The sequence below is a fragment of the Oreochromis niloticus genome, linkage group LG23 (assembly GCF_001858045.2).
Source record: "Oreochromis niloticus isolate F11D_XX linkage group LG23, O_niloticus_UMD_NMBU, whole genome shotgun sequence".
Taxonomy (NCBI): Eukaryota; Metazoa; Chordata; class Actinopteri; order Cichliformes; family Cichlidae; genus Oreochromis; species Oreochromis niloticus.
In genome coordinates this window covers 14,988,833-15,002,914 of record NC_031986.2, presented here as the reverse complement: position 1 = coordinate 15,002,914, position 14,082 = coordinate 14,988,833, and the positions used below count along the sequence as shown (strand labels likewise).

The following is a 14,082-nucleotide window of genomic DNA, read 5'->3' as shown; positions in this document are numbered from 1 at the left end:
GGTATTACGCATAATTTAAGTTGCAGTGAGGATGGCAGACAGACTACACTGGATCATTTTACTGAACCTTGTTATTTAAGTAACGTTTGTAAATAACGTGTCTTACTTAACGGTTCGGTATTCCCAGCCCTGCTACTTAAGAAGTTATTTAGCTCTACACTTTTAGTAGTTTTGTCCAATAAGCTTTGTTTTATGAACTTGACCTGCCTTGTCTCTGCTCGATAATAACAAGCCTGTGTGCCTTTTATAACTGTTACAACGTTTGCGCCTCCTATTGTAATCTCTCCTGGGGCGTAACTTCTTCCCCAGGTGGCGCTGTCATCACCATCTAGTTACCTTTACCGGTGTTGTGCCAAAAAGTGATTGTCTGCCAAAAACTGATTTCCGGTATTTGCCAAAAACTGATTGCTTGTATTTAAACTGCTATAAATAACTTATTGGTCTATAATATGTGAAACATATGTCAAATGTATCCCTCATCAATGATATCAAGTCATCTTGAGCAACAAACAACATTCCTGTAAGAAGGTAGAAGCCGTAATCAGTTTTTGGCAGTGACTTTTATATAACCTTTATTTATGCACTTAAAAAAATTCCTGTTCACTTTAAAAATGTCTCTTTTAAGAGTAATCTGGCCAAGAGGACAGCTGAAATTGCAACAAAAGCAAAAATAGTTCTGTAAACATATTTTAAGTGACAAAGGGGAGCTGATTGGTTATAATGTAACCAGTTACAAAGATACTTGAGAAACAGGTAATTTTTTAATTTTATATATAACCCCTTTGTAATACCTGTTCACCAAAGTCTATTTAGCAACATATGTTACGATATTACACATAAAAAACACACGGAAACATTGGAAATCAGTTTTTGGCAGGCAATCACCGGTTTTCCTAATTCGCGCCGCCACACTAGCACGAGATGGCGCACAAACTACAATTCCCATGATGCACTTGCCAGTTACATCCCAAGGAAGTTGTAGAATTCCCCAAAAAAGTGCCCCAGATTAGTTTGTACAACACATAAGGTAAGCAGCGAACACAAACGCCGATACGTTTGGACTTTGTTATGCTTCGTAGCACTTTAAGCTAACTTTTCGTAGCGTTTGCTAACGTATAGTGAATATATATATGTTGCATTGGATCCACGTGGTGTGTTGTGTGTGTGTGTGTGATGACATACTTTGCATCCCCTCAGTCAGTCAGCGGGCTGAGAGTAGAGGCTACACATCTGACTGCTGTCCTGGACTGGGCTCCGGCTAATTCCTGCTTCCCACATACACTTAACACGCGCAGGTAAGTGTTAAAACAGCACGCGACATGCTCACCCTACCCAGTTTAACGCGGTAATGTCGCTGAATGTACTTTTAGTGGAAGAGGATGGGATTGAATGCATTGCACAGACGATCCAAGAAAGTTTATTAGAGATTCAGTGGATGTTTGTTTGCTATTCTAGAGTAAATGCATGGAATTCTGTGTACATGCTGCCACCTTTTCACTGCTTTCTCAGAATAAAGCAGTGAAATTCAGTCATATACATTCTGGCACATGCCAGTGCAGTAATACCAGTTTTAAAGGCATCATTTAGCGCAGCATGTTGTGTAACAGTGTAAAAACAGCTTTGTCTGTGAAGGTTCTCAAAAAAAAAAAAATAGCTTTCTTAAATTCTTATTGGACTCATGCATCTCAAAAGCGAGTCACATGAGCGGAGTGATTTCAATCAAACCCGGCGATTTGGTTAATTGTTGAGCATGCGCGACCACTGTGCAACACACACGCCTTTGTGTTGTGTCTTATCCCTGAAGTCACTGCACTGATGCAGTGTATGTGCAAAAACTGGCCTTTACTATAGCAAACCATGCAGTTGCACAACCTCCCAGGGTTCAAGGAATGGGTTTCAGGTCAGCGCACATGGGGATGGTTTAAACTCTGACCCCAGTTTGTTTGATTTCAAGGGCCAACAAACAACTTTGTAGTCCCTTTCAGCTGTTTTATATCCACATCCTGCTTTCTAATAGATTCCCAATAGTTTGAAGTAAAAGGGATATGTTGGAATTTTTTTGATGTATTGGTCACGTTGTCTTAGTAACAGTACTTTGACTTTACAAGAGCAGTCTGAGGTGATAAAGGATTGTAAACTCTTTCCTTGGGGAAGAACAAATGTGTAAGCAACAGCTGTTTAAGGCCTTTGTTTGTTCTGTTGACCGTATTAAAAAGAGGCCAGTACTGTTCATTGTCAGAGACTGCTTTGTGTCCCCTGACTGATGCCTCTCCTCATGCATGCGATAGAAGAATTAAAGGTGTTGCTACTGCTACTACAGTGTCTGCGGGCTTTGTTAATTAAATTTCCACGACAAGGATAAAAAAAAATGCGTTGGATGAATACTCCAAAGATGGAGGGACTGCTGAATAACTGCCCAGCCACACTGTGGCTGTTACAGTTTTATTTTTCTATGCAAATTGAGCCTGTGTTTCCACTTGTTGCTGATTTAGCCTTGCCTGGTGACCATTCTGTGTAATTGTTGACTTGTGTTTATGTTCTACTTGATTGGATCCTTGTTATTGTGGGGATACAAGATAAAATGAGAGCAGCGGACTGACTGAAAAGGTCACCGCTTCCTCGCAGCTGTGCAGTTATAGGTCACCGTTTGCATGCAATTAAATGGGCGAGAGTGCCGGCAATTAAAGGTGGACGAGAAGATGAGTTTTGATGGTGTTGTTCTTCTTTTGCTGCTCAGGTGTCATGGCAGAGCGGGTGCTGGTGGTTGGCGGCGGTGGACGGGAACACGCGCTGGCGTGGAAGCTGGCCCAGTCGCCACAGGTCCAGCAGGTCCTGGTAGCCCCGGGTAATGCGGGCACGGCCGGCTGTGGAAAAATCAGCAATTCGGGTAAGTGGGAAGTGTTTTAGATATTAATACTCGACTGACGGGCAGCTTTGCGAAGATCAGGTGTCCCTCTGAGACACAAGTGTTCAGACAGTTTTTTAAAGGTCTTGCTGTGGCGTAAATCACTGCACCTATTACCCATGTTCCTAACAAAATGAAAAGAAATGAGGGATGACTCAAGATGACTTATGGGGATGACTTATGCACATCACATAAACCAGCAGCTGCAAAGCATCAAACCTGTAAATTGGAGTAAATGGCTCGCCTGCTTTGTGCAAAAGTAGCTGCACAGATTTCACACTAAAGCTGCGATGTGACACGTTTTTGCACTTTGCCAACATTCTAAGTTTCTAATCTTACAGATGAACTTCTTTGCGTTTCGTATCCTTCATCATTAGCGTTACTCATTAAGAGCTTTAATAAATATAGCACAAACTTTTAAGGCACCTCTGTTTAAGGTGACGATGAGGACGCTCGCACAGATATGTGTTAATTAATGCACTGATTGAGTTAATGACATAATTAGCTTAATGAGATATGCTCGGTATGCCATGGTGATTACACCGTCAAGCAGCTGAAGAATGAATGATGTCTAAGTGCTCACACTCTGTGCAGAGGTATCGGTGAGCAACCACACCATCCTGGCTCAGTTCTGCAAGGATCACCATGTGGGGCTGGTTGTGGTCGGACCTGAAGTTCCGCTGGCAGCAGGTAAATGCCGATCGTCTGTTTAAACTTGTATGATGGGTATGATTTTTATATTAAACGCACCTGTTGCTTCTCTTTCAGGTATTGTGGATGATCTGACGGCCGCAGGAGTTCCATGTTTCGGTCCTTCAGCCAAAGCAGCTCAGCTGGAGGCCAGTAAGAGCTTTTCCAAGGCCTTCATGGAACGTCACGGCATCCCCACAGCTCGCTACGGGTCCTTCACCGACCCCCAGAAGGCCTGTGACTACATCCGCACGTCAGTACTATAGAAGGATATGTGAGGCATTTACTTCATTAAAGTTACAGTTCTGGTTTTGGACTGTTGAAAACTCGGCTTGGTCCGGCTTAATTGAAGAAGTAGTTAGGATGGAGATGGGGTTTTCTGTTTATGGTAAAAGACTGTTTATGGCTGCGAAGTTTTGTTTTTAGAGCCGTGAAACGCATAAAAAGCGACACCGTGAAAGAAAATGGAAGTTTCCTTCCTCAGATGGCTTCATGAGTTAATGATCTAAGATGTAATGACCGCCTTTCTGATGAGCGAAGCCGCACGGAGCGATCCGGCATAAACAGATTTGTTACTTTTATCGACAAAGGGGAGGGTAAAAGGGAAAAAAATGTCTTGCGCTCGCTGAGAGTCGTTTCTCTGGTCGTGTAAAGCATCTTGGGCAGAACAACAGCTGCCATATTCTGACAGCCTTCATCCATACGGATCGCAAACCCATTCCCCAACAGCAGCGCACACTGCAAATGTTAAATGGTGCACAAAAAAAACATTTTATGCTCAGTATCAGCATCTGTTCAGTGTATATCTGTGTGTCTGTGGCGTCAGCGGGGGGGGGCAGAGAAAAGATTCCTGTTGCACGTTACTCAGGTTTATTTCATCTCTTTGATTCTCCAGGGCCGACTTTCCAGCTCTGGTGGTGAAGGCCAGCGGTCTGGCTGCAGGGAAGGGAGTGATCGTGGCGCGAGATCAGGACGAGGCCTGTCAGGCCGTGATGGACATTATGAAGGTGTGAGACTATTAGGCTATTAAGCAGTACTGCAGCTCTTCATTAATCCCTGGCCTGATGTTATAGCAAGGAGGGGAAAGAGGGGAAAACGGGCAGCAGTATTTGGCTAAAATTTTTAATTGAAAATAGATAAATGAGTGTTGTAAAAGCTTCCTTTCTGAATATTCAGTCACGGCTGCCCACTGAGCAGTCCTCCTAGATCAGTGATGTATGTAATGTTCTCAATGCTAATTTCCCAGCACATTTCTGGGCTACTTAAAGCTGCTGTAATCATTATTTTTATATGAATGTTGGACCAAACTGCTGTGTGTGTATGAAAAGGGTGGGAATTAGCTCCAACTCTGCTCTTCCTCTTAATTTCACCTTTATGTTGTGGTTTAATTGGCTGTGCTGTTATGGTGCACGCTTCAGTCTTTTTAATGTCTTCAGATGCAAATTTTACACCATTTGCAGACAATGGACCTTATTTTATTTATTTATTTTTGAGAAGGACATGACTCAGGTCTCAAAAGTGAGCTTATTTTCGTTTTTTAGTGGTCAGCAGGGGGCGACTCTGCTGTCTGACTGTATAGACACCAGAATCAATAACATGTAAGGATTTCACAACAACAGAATTAATACGAGGAGAATTAACCAATTCTCGATACCCAGTGACAGCCTGGAATTAAATATGATGTTAACATTGTATTTTGTTGATGAGACACAGATTGTGGTTGCCGATTATCTTACGTGATGTTAGCAAAACTGCTTAACGTTAGCCGTTTCAAAACCTTTGGCCTAAGGAGCAAAACTGATTTGGCACCAGCAGTGCCAGCTGTCTCAAACAGAAAGCTAACGTGTATTTCCTGATGAAGTATAACGTTGACCGTTGCTACCGTGAGCTGAAACTTTAACTTTCTGCCACTTAAGGGAAAAAAAGAGAATAATTTGCCATCCGTAATTCAAAATTTCGTGTTACCTCATTTAAATTTCAATGTAATAATTCAAAATCACAGTTTTAGTTTACTAACTTGACACGCTGTGAAAATAACATGTTTTTGTCAGTTTTGAGCTAAGTTGAAGTTTCAGTTGCCAAAAAACAGGGAGAGGAGAAATGTGGCAGAAACAAGCTTTCAGGTGTTTTTCTGATTCGGAAGTATTGGGAAGTCTAAAACAGTATGTTACTATATTGTTGAGTTATTTACTATTAGTATGAGGAATGTCGGAGGAATTTTTCAAACTTTTCCTGCAATAAAACACAGAAAACACCTCAGTACACATAAAACTGTTAGTTTGTGAAATCCCGTTTTAAAGTCTGGAGTTTGGCATTGGGGCGGTGACCATGTTTGGACGAGAGGGTAAAGTGCTATTCTAGTTAGCATTGAGCATCAGTAGAGTGTAGCAGTGCAGACACAGATGACTGCTCGTTAGTGTTAACATCATTTAGAGTATTTACTCATCAAAAATAACAAAAAAAACCTGCAATTCCAGCTGGAAACTCTGGAATTCCAACCTACTCAGGAAAGCACCACTAAAGTCGGCTTCCCTGAGTATTCGAACACGTTTCTTCCAGGTCAAAGTCGTCTGCTTTGATCTGCTGCATCGTGTTTCCTGTTGCGAGCATCCAGAAGTGCTGCAGTGAAGTGAATTATAACATGCTACTTTTTTCTTTTTCTTTCTTCAAAGTTATGGCAGAAACATGCCACTTTGAACCCCTCATCCACTGCTACACAGCTGTCGTTATCTGTTGCCATTATTTTGCGTGCTAAACAAATCCTGCAGTGAATTATATTTTTGTAGGCAGCTCCTCATTTTTCTAGACTTTGTTGTGCCTTGTTTGTGCAAAGCTGCTTCTCCGCTCTGTATCCTCCCAAAAGAAATGGAACTGCAGAAGCCTTTAAACGCCTTTCTTCTTCTCTCTCAGACTGTTTCCCTTTAAAGCTGCACAGCAGCCTCAGGTGCCGAGTCGCCTGGTTAGTCAGTAGAATAATCGCTGGTGGAGTCTCAGAAGTTTTGTTTTTTTTTTTGTTTTTTTTTACCCGATATATTGAGCTGTTGAAGAATTTTTGGGGAGGTAATTGGATCTGCCAGTGTCAACAGTTTGCTGTGTTTACTGTGCGCTCAAGGACGGAGCCTTTGGATCTGCGGGGGAGACGGTGGTGGTGGAGGAACTTCTGGAGGGAGAGGAAGTATCTGTGAGTGCAATAGTTTAACTTAGTCTGAGCAAACTTAAGCTTAAGCAAACTTAAACTTAAGAATTTTTTTATATACATGTGTATATATTTTTTCCCCCATCAAAATTGGTAAACTGCTTATCCCGCGTGCTCTGGTTTTGTAGTGCCTGTGTTTCAGCGACGGCCACTCGGTGTCACAGATGCCCCCTGCACAGGATCACAAGCGGCTGCAGGACGGTGACCTGGGCCCAAACACAGGCGGCATGGGAGCCTACTGTCCCACCCCTCAGGTAACGTTAACTTTATTCGTGCTGCACCACCCTGTTTGTGCTCTATTTTAGTTTTTGCTGGCTCTTTAATGGTTAAGCTGCTTTCTGTCACTGTGGCACAGGTGAGTCAGGAGCTGCTGCAGCAGATCACAGAGACTGTTCTGCAGAAGACCGTGGATGGGATGCGCGAGGAGGGAACACCCTATGTGGGTGAGTACCATCTTTATTCACTGTGTGCTGCAGCAGCCTTCATTTATTTTCACTTATCGTTTATGCTCTTGTCTTTCAGGTGTGCTGTACGCAGGCCTGATGCTGACAGAGCAGGGCCCGAAGGTGCTAGAGTTCAACTGCCGCTTCGGAGACCCCGAATGTCAGGTGTGTGTTTCACAGGCAGACGTCCACCTTTGCATCTCCTCTCTTTAAAACTAAGCGTTTCTCTCCGCTCTTGCTGTTTTCCTCCAGGTGCTGCTGCCGCTGTTGCAGAGCGACCTGTATGAAGTGATCATGAACACCATGAATGGCAAACTGGCCTCCAACGCCCCCGTGTGGCACCAGGACAGCTCTGCAGTCACTGTGGTCATGGCCAGCGGCGGTTACCCCGGCTCCTACAAGAAAGGAGTCGAAATCACAGGTACGGGAAATCTGCGGAGTCTTGTTTAAACTCGTCTGTGCTGAGTGAAGATGGTGGAGTGTGGCTTCACTTTTTCTGTGAGCCTCTCAGTCTGTGCATGTGCAAAACTGTAGTTTCTTTTTCCTTCATGTTAATGTTTCAGTCTGTGCTTCTGTAGATTTAATCTGTAATCCAAAACAAAAAGATACACACTTTATTGCAAAAAATGATGAAGTTATAAATGTAATGCATTAATTTCTGCAAGTGCTTTATTGAAAACACTACATCTAGATTTTTGGGATATATACTGTGTGTGCACGTTATAGTGCTTGGAACTGTCAGTGTAACACCTCGGCTCCTCCTCAGGGTTGTCCCTGGTTCAGGACATGGGGCTGCAGATTTTCCATGCCGGTACAGCCTTGAAAGAAGGAGGCGTGGTCTCCAGCGGTGGGCGGGTCTTGACTGTCACGGCAGTGAGGTCGTCTCTGGAGCTGGCCCTGCAGGCAGCCAATCAGGGGGTGGTGGCAGTTGGCTTCCCAGGCGCAGTGTACAGGCGCGACATCGGTCACCGAGCCATTGCTCACCTGAAACAGCACAGGTGTGTGTGTGTGGTTAAAAATCCTGTTGTGCTTTTGCTCACTCCTTTGCTGGATATCATGTATTTGAATAATAAACTGCGTCCTTGTTCTTCTTTCCGCGTGTATAAATTTTCATCTTCAGCTAATTAAGTTTTCCTGTAGCTGATCTAATTCACAGTGAGGAATTCCCGACTGATTTTCAGCCTCTTTCATTAGCCTCACTGTGACAGCAGCTGTAGACCAACATGATATTACCGACTGTCACAGTTCAGTGAGTGCTGATCAGTTGTCTCTGACAGAGGTCTGACCTATAAGGACAGCGGTGTGGACATTGCTGCCGGAAACAGGCTGGTGGACATGATCAAACCCCTGGCCAAGGCAACTTCCCGTTCTGGTAATTTTGTTCTTAACTGCAGAAACTGAACACAAAAGGAAGAAAAGCTTTGTATTGTGTTTACGCACAGCTTATGCGCTTGTATCTGTGATTGAATGTCAAACACAGAACATCAGGGGGAAATTGTTTAAATGCCACTTTGCAAACCTCATTTTATTTTCTTCTTTTTCTGCTGATGGAAACCTTTTTTCTAATTAGAAAACGCATTTTCAGTAATTGTAGTCATTAAATGCTGTGATTTTTATTACATCTGTTTTGTTCAGATAAAGCAGCCGTAGTCTAAACAACAAACTAGAACGAATGAGTCACTTGTTTTTCTGTCTTTGCCAGGATGTAATGCAGAACTCGGGGGCTTCGCTGGGCTCTTTGACCTGAAGGCGGCTGGATTTGTGGACCCGATCCTCGTATCTGGAACAGACGGAGTTGGGACTAAGCTCAAGGTGAGATTTTAGTCCTTGAAGGAGAATGGAGTAAAGGTAGTCACCTTTAAACCTTCGGTGTTTGGATTTTCTTTACTTTTTTTTTTTTTTTATTTAAATCATCAGATTGCCCAGGCGTGCAGGCAGCATGGCAGCCTGGGTCAGGACCTGGTGGCCATGTGTGTAAACGATGTGCTGGCCCAGGGTGCTGAGCCACTCTTCTTCCTCGACTACTTCTCCTGTGGTAGCCTGGATGTGGACGTGGCCGCCTCGGTGGTCGGAGGCATCGCAAAGGCCTGCAAAACGGCCGGCTGCGCTCTGCTAGGTGAGAAACGAGACGTACCATTTGAGGATTATGAGGTAAGGTAGATCTGGTCTTGATGTTATGTTGAGTTCATGTCATCTGCTACTGCATGCAGGTGGTGAGACGGCTGAAATGCCGGGCGTCTATCCTCCAGGAGAGTACGACCTGGCCGGGTTCTGTGTCGGTGCAGTGGAACGAGGAGCCCTGCTGCCCAGACTGGGGGATATCTCCGAGGGGGACCTGCTGGTCGGAGTGGCCTCCTCTGGGGTTCACAGCAACGGCTTCAGTCTTGTCCGCAAAGTCCTGGAGAAGGCGAAGCTCAGCTACAGTTCCCCTGCTCCGTTTGGCGAGTCAGGACAGACTATTGGTGAGTCACGGAGATGAAGTGTGCCTTTGCTCCAAGTTACCCTTAACAGTTGAACTCAATTGTTTGTAATTCTGACTCCAGGGGAGGTTCTGCTGACTCCAACGAAGATCTACAGCCGCCTGCTCCTGCCGATCCTGCGCAGCGGAGCTGTCAAAGCTTATGCTCACATCACAGGTGGGGGCCTCCTGGAGAACATCACACGGGTGCTGCCACAGGAGCTGGCCGTGGATTTGGGTGAGACGAAAGCACAAACGCAAACTGTAGCATAGGAACAATGTGGAGAGGAAGAATAAGAATGTATAAAAACATTTAACAGAAGTGTTTTTATATTTAGCACAGTTACACCTCATTGATTATTTACGCGGTTTATGCATGGTACAGATGCCTCTCAGTGGACCATCCCCCCCGTGTTCTCCTGGCTCCACAAGGAAGGAGGTCTGAGCGAGGAGGAGATGGCCCGCACCTTCAACTGCGGCCTGGGAGCGGTGCTGGTGGTCGCCCCAGTGGACGCTCAGAGGGTCCTGAGCCAGCTTCAAGCCCACGAGGAGGCCTGGATTGTCGGTTCGCTGGCCCACAAGCAGCCCGGTGAGACTGTGAAATGCTGATGCTTTAAAAACAGGCTGGCGGGACAGAAACAAAGAGACTAAAAATGAACTTTGTGTTCACGCAGGGGCCGAACCTGTGGTGGTCCGCAACCTGAAAAACAGCCTACTCAATGCGGGACAGGCATCCAGCAAAGAGGTGGCAGTCGAGGCAAATCAGGGTTGTCACGACAACAGCATAGTACCACGCAAGAGGACAAAAGTAGGGGTTCTCATCTCTGGCACAGGTGTGTTTCTAATAATGGTGAAATGAGTTCATGCAAGTACCTTTGAAAAGCTGTTTAGGAAATCTGTGTGTGTGTGTCACATAAAAGCAACAGAAGAGTTTTTAAGTCTAACATTGTCACTGAAACATTGCGCCCTATGGTGGCAAAATATCATCTAGACAAGTTATTTGCAGTTTGTGAAAGCCATTTTATTTTCCAAAATACTGAAGTACAGTGTCAGGTGAGGACGTCTTCCTTCTGACTAACTGTTTTAAATGTATGTGGCTGGAGAGAGGTCGTACATGTAGTGCGGAAAAAGCGAAGGAGAAAAGAAGCTGTATCCTTGTATGTCTGCACCTTCAGACTCAAGATATGAAGGATCATATTTTTTTAAACCGGTGTCTAAAAATGAGCAATTATTCTGTTCTCCTAGGCACAAACCTGCAGGCCCTCATAGAGCAGGCCAAGCGTCCATGCAGCTCAGCTGAGATTGTGGTGGTGATTTCCAACAAACCGGGAGTTCAGGGCCTGAAAAGAGCATCGCTGGCTGGTATCCAGACCCGGGTAACAACCTGAAGTAGCTTTTCACATAATATGGGGGAAAAAAATGCATTTATGATAACACCCACTTCTTTGAGTGGGGTTTTGGAGATTTAAAAAGTCTGGATGAGCTCACTGATGTGAGTTTGGAATTAAATGAATAAATAAATACACCTTAAGCAGTGGTCTGATCCATGTGTGCACACTTTCTGGGGAAAAACCTGTCTGTCTGGCTCTGAATAGGTGGTGGACCACAAACTATTCGGCAGCCGCGCAGAGTTCGATGGCACCATTGATCGCGTGCTGGAAGAATTTGGGGTGGAGCTGGTGTGTCTGGCTGGGTTCATGAGGATCCTCACTGGAACTTTTGTCAAGAAATGGAATGGTAAGCTCCCTGAAGCGCATCTTTTCTTCTGTGAAATATCACAGAGGTGTCGGAGTAAGTTTTCTTACGGTTTCACTGTGTTTGTTGTCCCAGGTAAGCTGCTGAACATCCATCCATCTCTGCTGCCCTCGTTCAAGGGTGTGAATGCCCAGAAACAGGCTCTGCAGGCTGGTGTGAGGGTCACCGGCTGCACGGTCCACTTTGTAGCAGTAAGTAGGAGCTTGTTTTAAGTTCAGATATGAAAACTAAGGAGCAGAGTTGTGGGAGGCGGGAAAGTTTAACATTTTGCTGTGGCGTCTGTACTTGATCAGGAGGAGGTGGACGCAGGAGCCATCATCGTGCAGGAGGCGGTGCCCGTGCTGGGTAGCGACACAGAGGAGAGTCTCTCCGACAGAATCAGAGAGGCCGAGCACCGAGCCTTCCCCGCAGCGCTGGAGCTGGTGGCGAGCGGCGCTGTGAGCCTTGGAGAGGATGGACGCATCAGCTGGAAGTCTCACTCAAGTTAAAAATAAATAATAATAATAATAATAATGTGCCGTTTACAGCAATTCCAGTTTACTTCTGTTACACAAAAATGGTTTTGGAGAAATGGAGACACTAACACAGCAGAGTGATGAGTAGAAAAAAGTTTACTTTTATTTTGAACCTTCAGCTGACCTTTGAACACATCATGTGCTTTAGGGTCACTTAAAACTTTTGAACAAACCCAGATAAGAAATGACTGCATTAACTACATTCCACTTATACCTTGTAGATTTGCACTGGACTCTGCTGGATCACTAAATAACAGATTTAGCATGATGAGCCTTCTTGTTAAAGTATCTGAATGCTTGATTATGAGGTTTTGAATGTTGTCATTGGTGACTTGATAATAAAAACTGGGATTGAATGCAAACAGTCATTGTAAGGATTTCAATCATTTATTTTTGATAGTGGCTGTTTTTTGTCCAGAGTCCTAAATGTCGTTCCACGTATCCAGCTTGGATTACAAATATCCTTTGACTGATCCAATTCCTTGCACAGTTTTCCCATGCTGTTCGTCCTGCAGAGATTCAACAGCTGTCCAGTTGTCCATGATTTGCTCTTGTTGAATTCTGCCTCAGGGGCTAAAAGAAATGCATCCTGGACAAACATGTCCAAGGAAGTCATGTTTGTTGGTTCCTGTGGAAACGCAGGACGGACAGCCTCTCGTTTCTCGCTCTCGTAGACAAGCACGACTCTCCCTTCAAGCCACTTTGGCCCAGTAGGCGGATGATCTCCTCTGGTTAAGAAAGGAAAAAAAGACTATTCAAACTTCAATTCCTTACAATGAATAATTTGCCATGAATAAAGTCAACCAACCTGGATCATTCTCAGCAATTGTGATGAGGTAAAACAGCCCTTTATTGGACAGCAGCTGCACCACAGCTGGCAGAAATCTGTCGGTCACCTCTCGCCCTCTCTCCCCTCCAGCCCAGGCGGCCTCGATGCCTGTGCTGCCCACCTGAAAAAGAAAACCCACTGTGTAGCTGTGGAGGTTAATGGACATGCCAGAACTTCATTAAGCCTGCTGAACTGTGTGAGGCACCTCTTCTGAAGGCGTAACCACGTAGGGAGGGTTAAAGAGGAGTATGTCCACTTTCCCACACAGCTGGGGCAGAAGAGAGTCAGCCTGCAGGAGGAACAACATTCAGATATGCAGGTTTTGAAAACCCCAACCCATAATAGCAGGTGACTATTACCAGGTCTGTGATCAGCGGCTGCAGGGACACCCTGTTACAGGAAGCAGTCTCTGCTGTGCATTGTGCTGCTGCAGGATTCACATCAGTGCAACTGAAACAGAAATGCATGCGTACATGACACTGGATGCTATGTTCTACATCAGTAAGTCCCATTGGCTGGACATTGCTGCTAGGAACCAGAATGGCTCACATATATAAAGCCGAAGGTCCCACCACCGACGCCAGGAATGCAGACACCACTCCTGAGCCACTGCCCACCTCCAAACATACACACGGGCTGAAAACGGAGAAGAGGCACTTAAAAGACTTTGATAAAAATGTGTGTGTGTGTCTACTGGAAATAATACTCGATCTATGGCTAACCTCATCCGCTGTAGCCGGTCTGCATCTTTCTCCAGAGCATCAATCAGGAGGAAGGAGTCCTCCGCCGGCTCGTAAACCTCTCGGAAGTCTCCTTGTCCAGCGTGGGAATAAAGCGGCGTGGGGTAGCTCGTGCTCATGCTCACTCTACAGCTCACTAACTACCCACTCCTCCATCTGCTGCCTCACACTAAGGAATCAAGGTCGGCAGAGCCACTGTTTAATGTTTGAGGACAATATGCCCAAACCCATGCTAAAAATAAAGCTAGCTCAGCCCCGGAGACTACAGCACTAGCTAGCACGTTCTTGCTGTACTTCCTTGTATAGAACAACGTCACGGTGACGTCACTCCTAACCAAAATAAACATCAAACAAAAGATGATTTTAATAATTTATACAACAAACAACATTAAAACAATGTATTGTTGTTGTTGTTGTTTTTAAACTTATTTAAAACATTTTTAGTGCCAAAACAGGATCATTTGCATTTTGGAATTACGTGTTTACAGGCATATTACATTTTTTTAATCTACTAAAATAAAAAATTTATGGAGAAGCCAGTGTAATATTTT

General features: G+C 44.7%; 2 protein-coding genes across 2 annotated transcripts; one reads left to right on the top strand and one right to left on the bottom strand.

The window, feature by feature from the left end:
• Positions 1-883: 883 nt before the first annotated feature.
• On the top strand, positions 884-12,182 carry gart (phosphoribosylglycinamide formyltransferase). The gene is made up of 23 exons (XM_003455990.5): positions 884-1,027; positions 1,198-1,295; positions 2,738-2,887; positions 3,500-3,595; positions 3,674-3,848; positions 4,491-4,602; positions 6,708-6,776; positions 6,920-7,045; positions 7,147-7,234; positions 7,314-7,399; positions 7,487-7,655; positions 8,001-8,232; positions 8,512-8,606; positions 8,937-9,046; positions 9,152-9,350; positions 9,445-9,696; positions 9,778-9,930; positions 10,078-10,281; positions 10,367-10,525; positions 10,938-11,068; positions 11,288-11,429; positions 11,523-11,638; positions 11,741-12,182. Exons 3-23 carry the CDS (start codon positions 2,743-2,745, stop codon positions 11,933-11,935), a joined length of 3,054 nt encoding a protein of 1,017 aa, XP_003456038.1. The 5' UTR covers positions 884-1,027; positions 1,198-1,295; positions 2,738-2,742; the 3' UTR covers positions 11,936-12,182.
• Positions 12,183-12,209: 27 nt separating this feature from the next.
• hemk2 (HemK methyltransferase 2, ETF1 glutamine and histone H4 lysine) lies at positions 12,210-13,848 on the bottom strand. The gene is made up of 6 exons (XM_003456002.5): positions 13,514-13,848; positions 13,341-13,427; positions 13,151-13,241; positions 12,997-13,080; positions 12,771-12,912; positions 12,210-12,690 (listed from the first exon to the last, which is right to left on the bottom strand). The coding sequence occupies exons 1-6, from the start codon at positions 13,648-13,650 to the stop codon at positions 12,575-12,577; spliced, it is 657 nt and encodes a 218-aa protein (XP_003456050.1). The 5' UTR covers positions 13,651-13,848; the 3' UTR covers positions 12,210-12,574.
• Positions 13,849-14,082: the final 234 nt, after the last annotated feature.

Excerpts from the sequence above, each read along its gene's own strand:
- gart (XM_003455990.5), top strand. The coding sequence starts at position 2,743 with ATGGCAGAGCGGGTGCTGGTGGTTGGCGGCGGTGGACGGGAACACGCG. Across the intron at positions 7,235-7,313 it reads GGAGGGAACACCCTATGTGG|GTGTGCTGTACGCAGGCCTG; the intron begins GTGAGTACCATC and ends CTTGTCTTTCAG. Across the intron at positions 7,656-8,000 it reads GAAAGGAGTCGAAATCACAG|GGTTGTCCCTGGTTCAGGAC; the intron begins GTACGGGAAATC and ends GCTCCTCCTCAG.
- hemk2 (XM_003456002.5), bottom strand. The coding sequence starts at position 13,650 with ATGAGCACGAGCTACCCCACGCCGCTTTATTCCCACGCTGGACAAGGA. Across the intron at positions 13,242-13,340 it reads GGACCTTCGGCTTTATATAT|TTGCACTGATGTGAATCCTG; the intron begins GTGAGCCATTCT and ends TTTCTGTTTCAG. Across the intron at positions 12,691-12,770 it reads AATTGCTGAGAATGATCCAG|AGGAGATCATCCGCCTACTG; the intron begins GTTGGTTGACTT and ends TTTCTTAACCAG.